Below are 4,867 nucleotides of genomic sequence, written 5' to 3' on the forward strand. Positions count from 1 at the left end.
ACGGACTAGTGACAGCGAGAAGGATGGAGGTCTGTATCGAACTCATCGTCAGCCTCCTCCCTGACTATTCAGAGAATCAGTAGCCGCTAACAAGACACAGTCAAGTAGGGCGTTATACACTTCAGGGGATATGGACCGCTGAGTGAGGAAATTCGGGGGATCTGGGGCTGATCTGCCAGGACAGACAGAGCACACAATGTGAGTATCTGTAGCCATTATTTGGAGCCCACAGCCTTTTGGGCAGGGGCGACTTTCTTAGGGTGGTCTTTTACAAGTAGCCTTTAGGGATGTAAATAATAATCGTTTTGAATCGACGCATTGATCCTAAATCCCTCGATTCAATTAATCGATTCATCTACAAGAGAATTGATTAATCGTTATTAATTAATTAATCGATTTTTGTTATTATTGCACTCATTTTGTGAGACTATTTATTTTGTTCATGCAGTTAAAATAATACTGACCGTAATAATGATGTCCCTCAAATGAAATGCATGCCGATATTTCAGCTTTTGGTTACCTATAAGGTAAAAAAAATATGAACCATTGACTTGAATCTAATTGAATTCCATCAATTCGTCGAGCATTCTTAAGTATCGAAAATGATCTACCTGTTGGCCTAAGAAATCAATATCGAATCGCCATGAAGACTGAGATTTACACCCCTAGTAGCCTTATGGCCGAGCACTGTATACACCTAGAGGGATAGGATGCGTAAAAGAACCATTTGACTGTTATTGGGGTGGTGCATGCAGACCAAACAGTCGCGAGGCGAAATCAGGAGATTAGCTGCAGCTGGCGCTGCCTCTGGTAGCCTCGGCCGAGTATCCAGGGGAGGTTAGCCGATTAGCTAGGTAGTTAACGTAACCTTATCACGAGTGGATAAAACTTGGTGTTTTCTCAACAGGAAACCCACAGGAGACGGTCAGTTGAGTTCGCTGGTTAGGCAAAATACCTGTGTTATTCCGGGGTATCCGCAGGTTATCCAGTAGTAGCAGCAGACACGGGGGTGGATGTGGTTATGGCTAAGGACACAATGAAGTGCCACTGCTAGCCCTTGAGGTTAGCTAATAGCTTAATCACACACAACAACGTGCCATGTGAAAAAGACTACTAACAATTTTGCTGAAGCAAAAATACCTCAGTCCTGTTACAGCCTTCACTTTCGAGATAAGCAACTGTGGCCAGGAATTAAGAAATAACACAAAGACTAATCTTATTCCAGTCATGCTAGGCTCCAGACATAGCAACCCCAGGCAAGATGGTCGACCAGCAGAGAAGAACACAGGTCTTCGGTCCAGTCTTCAAGCTTACCTATTCCGCTGCTTTCGAAGATAGTCCAGGAGTTGAAGACAAGGTGGGGCGCTGTGGGTGTGTGTTTCAGTACCATGTTCTGCACCCACTGTCAGTAAAGAACATCACCTTTCCTGTCCCTTGGATGCTTCATCAACCCTCTGACTGGTATTATATCATCACAACAAGATCAATAAGAGACCGCTGCCCCCTTGGCCAATGCCAGATGCATATGGTGTGTGTGTGTGTGTGTGTGTGTGTGTGTGTGTGTGTGTGTGTGTGTGTGTGTGTGTGTGTGTGTGTGTGTGTGTGTGTGTGTGAGCGTGCATGCATGCATATATCTGTGTGTGTGTGTGTGTGTGTGTGTGTGTGTGTGTGTGTGTGTGTGTGTGTGTGTGTGTGTGTGTGTGTGTGTGTGTGTGTGTGTGTGTGTGTGTGTGTGTGCTTGCGTGCATATGTCTGTGTGTGTGTGTGTGTGTGTGCGTGTGGATTGCTGTGTTGAGCCGTGTTAGAGTGCGGCCTGGGTTCTTTACTAACCCTGTTCCATGTCTCTCTCCTCTCTTCCTGTCACCAGGTAAGCCGACAAGGGCTTTCCCATGATGGTTTCGTCCTGGGCCCAGCCTACCTGTCATACTCTCGACTGTCCTATAAGCAATAAAAACACAAAAGCCTCAAAAAGAAAGAAACAAAGAAAGAAAAAGAAAAGAATGTGGCTGAGACAGCAACTAATGCTGCGTTAATGACTGGGTTGGGTTGGATATGATGGTGCTTGGTGCAGGTGATTGCAATGCTGTTTTCATCCTCTTCACCACACGATGGCGCACATAGCACACATTTTTTGTTGCTTGCCCAGTCAATTACAGTGTAATTACCGTTTTGATTTTTTAAAAAAATACAGTTTAAAAGTGTAATGTGTCATTTAAAAAGCCCATGCTATGCGATGTAATAGTTATCATTGTGTTGATGACTTTTTACTATTATTTTCCCAAATCGCTTGCCGGCAGTGTGGGGACTTCATGCAACAGTCATGCATTAGTTACAAGAAAAGCACCTCTTCTTTAAAAAAACAAAAAAACAGTGGTTATGCAAATGAGCAATTACAAGTTTTCCTAACAATGCAATTAACGTAGGCCTAATATCCACTTGGCTATAGCCTATGCAAAATAAAGTCTGTTCTATTTCTTCAGGAGAGGGTTTACTTTTGGGGGGGGGGGGGGGGGGGGTACTTTTCTGTGGTGTGTGTGTGTGGGGGGGGGAGACACAGAGAGAGAGAGAGAGAGAGAGAGAGAGAGAGAGAGAGAGAGAGAGAGAGAGAGAGAGAGAGAGAGAGAGAATCAGGCTATGTTTGCCATATTAGACTATATGGCCACGATGCCATAATCTGAATCCTGTTGAGGTATAATCCACACACTACAATTCACGTCACGTATAATAACATAAACCCTCGTGCATTGCGGGGATTTAAGGTTATTTGGGAGAATGCTCTGTCTGTCTGGTCTCGTGTGGGCGTTTGGTCTGGGCAAGCAGAGAACGACCGATTTGCAAATGGACGCGCTCACTCGGCGATTTGAGAGAGGGGGCAGCATGCAACGGAGATCCTGTGAGTTCCCTCCTCCTTTCCTTCCCCTGTAGTTCGGCGTGGAGAGAGGAATAGTACGCTCCGGGGTGAGCGGTGAACACAGACAGAGCACATTACAGAGCCTGGTCGTTAGGAGGTAGTGCCATCATCCGCATCTCAATAGCCAGCGCGGCTCAACTCAGAGACCCCGGCTGTCCGGATCACGACCAGCGGCCGCAGCTCTCCACACAGCCCCACTCCGCCCAGCAGCTCCTCCGCGCTCGCCATGAAACAGACTTTACTCGAACTCATGAGGATGAGCAGAATTTGTCGGATGGTATTGGCCACTTGTTTGGGATCGTTCATCCTGGTCATCTTTTATTTCCAAAGTATGTTCCAGCCAGGTAGGAGTTTGCTTTCCATCCATCATTCCATGGTTGTCTTGTCTCTCCGTTGCGCTTTGATGTGCCTTCCTCCTGTCATGTAAGATTGTGTGTTGACACGGATGCTGATGTCGGTGTTTCACGCGTGTAATATGCCATTAATAAATAATGAATGCCTGGATCGATAGTGGATTGCTGAGCTCCAAGAACTGTGATCCGTGTTATGGCGTATGGATATAGCTGGATTGGATGTTGAAATGGGCTTAGTGCATATTCCGGAAAGCATCGGTTGATATTGATATTGGTTTGGAAATGTCAATGTCAACCAGTTTAAATCCCTAGTGTTAAATCTAAAACACCATTTTAAATGGTCGCTATGGAGCGTGGCGGTCTTTTTCACCACCGGTCATTGTTTCCATTGAATAGTAACGAGGGCTTTCTTTATCCCTCTCTTCCTCGTCCGCTGGGTCTTCGGGATACAGTAGCAGCTCTGTGTAGTGAATCAAAGACTTCTCATTTGGAGCGCAAGTCTCACACTGTACAAACAGCAATTCACTAATATTGACACACTGGTGGAGGGTTTCAGCGAGGCCTTTGGGTGACGATGTATACAAATACGATGTATTTATTTTCCCAAAGCCCCTGGAAATATGAAAAGTTCCACAATTTAGGTTCACTCGACAGTTTAATCACTGTTCTCTTTGAGCTCGAGCTTTGGAACGCAGGGAAGCGTCTAAAATGCAGTATATTGCAACCCTGGCGCTTGCCATGTAGCGCAGGGGTAGTGTGACTGGTTTTGTGAATTCATTTGCCACGCTTGTTTTCCCCAAGAATAGAGATCTAATCCGAGAACAAAAAAAACGTGTCATCAAACTGAAGGGCCTTTCTGTGATCCTGACATTTTTATGTAGACTATGCCATGTTCTAATCTGTTCCGCCATGGAATTTCTCTGAAGCCGGTGAGTCACCAACGCCAGTAGTCTGCGAACATTCTCAAGACCTCGTCGGAATGCCCTCTTTTATCCTCACCACCAGTACCCAACATGCTAATACGCGCCTTTTAGAATCTCAGCGGGTAGGTCGTCGTCACCCCCATGACCACCCCATGCTGTCCCCTCTCCAAAGGGAGGGAACTCGGGGGGCAGCACAGTAACACCCCACTTGTCTTTCACGTCCACTGTCAGGTCAGATTTTATCAACCAGGGCTCCGCGTCTCTGCACTATGCCCCGAGGAAGAGCCTTGAGTGCCGTGAAGGAGGCTGGAGGACCTGCTGTCACATAGGCCTACAGTATCCCCCAGAATATTCTCAAAACCAGCTATTATTGTTGTGACTACTGCTTTTAAGAATAGGACACATGTACATTGAGTTTGTGTGTGTGTGTGTGTGTGTGTGTGTGTGTGTGTGTGTGTGTGTGTGTGTGTGTGTGTGTGTGTGTGTGTGTGTGTGTGTGTGCGCGTGTGTGTGCGCGTGTGCATGCACGCGGGGTGCATGCCTTTGCACTCTTTGAACTTCTAGGTCTTTCTCATACTGTTTGGTGCTCTAGCTGAGCAGTGGGTGCTCTGTTTATGCATTTGTCTAACACCACGTTGTACGTGAACCAAGGTTTGAGCAAAAAAAATAAATTGGACCCT

General features: G+C 46.2%; 1 protein-coding gene across 2 annotated transcripts in view; it reads left to right on the top strand.

Moving 5' to 3' along the window:
- The first annotated feature begins 2,944 nt into the window (after positions 1-2,944).
- Positions 2,945-4,867, top strand: part of chst11 (carbohydrate (chondroitin 4) sulfotransferase 11) — a 76,111-nt gene continuing 74,188 nt past the window's right edge. The window contains exon 1 of one of the 2 annotated variants that reach the window (XM_063217125.1): positions 2,945-3,255. In XM_063217125.1, coding sequence (XP_063073195.1) covers positions 3,138-3,255 — 118 coding nt within the window. In that variant the 5' untranslated portion in view covers positions 2,945-3,137. The remainder of the gene's footprint in view (positions 3,256-4,867) is intronic. The other variant, XM_063217126.1, reaches the window with a different exon arrangement.

This window comes from Engraulis encrasicolus, chromosome 15 (genome assembly GCF_034702125.1).
Source record: "Engraulis encrasicolus isolate BLACKSEA-1 chromosome 15, IST_EnEncr_1.0, whole genome shotgun sequence".
Lineage (NCBI taxonomy): Eukaryota > Metazoa > Chordata > Actinopteri > Clupeiformes > Engraulidae > Engraulis > Engraulis encrasicolus.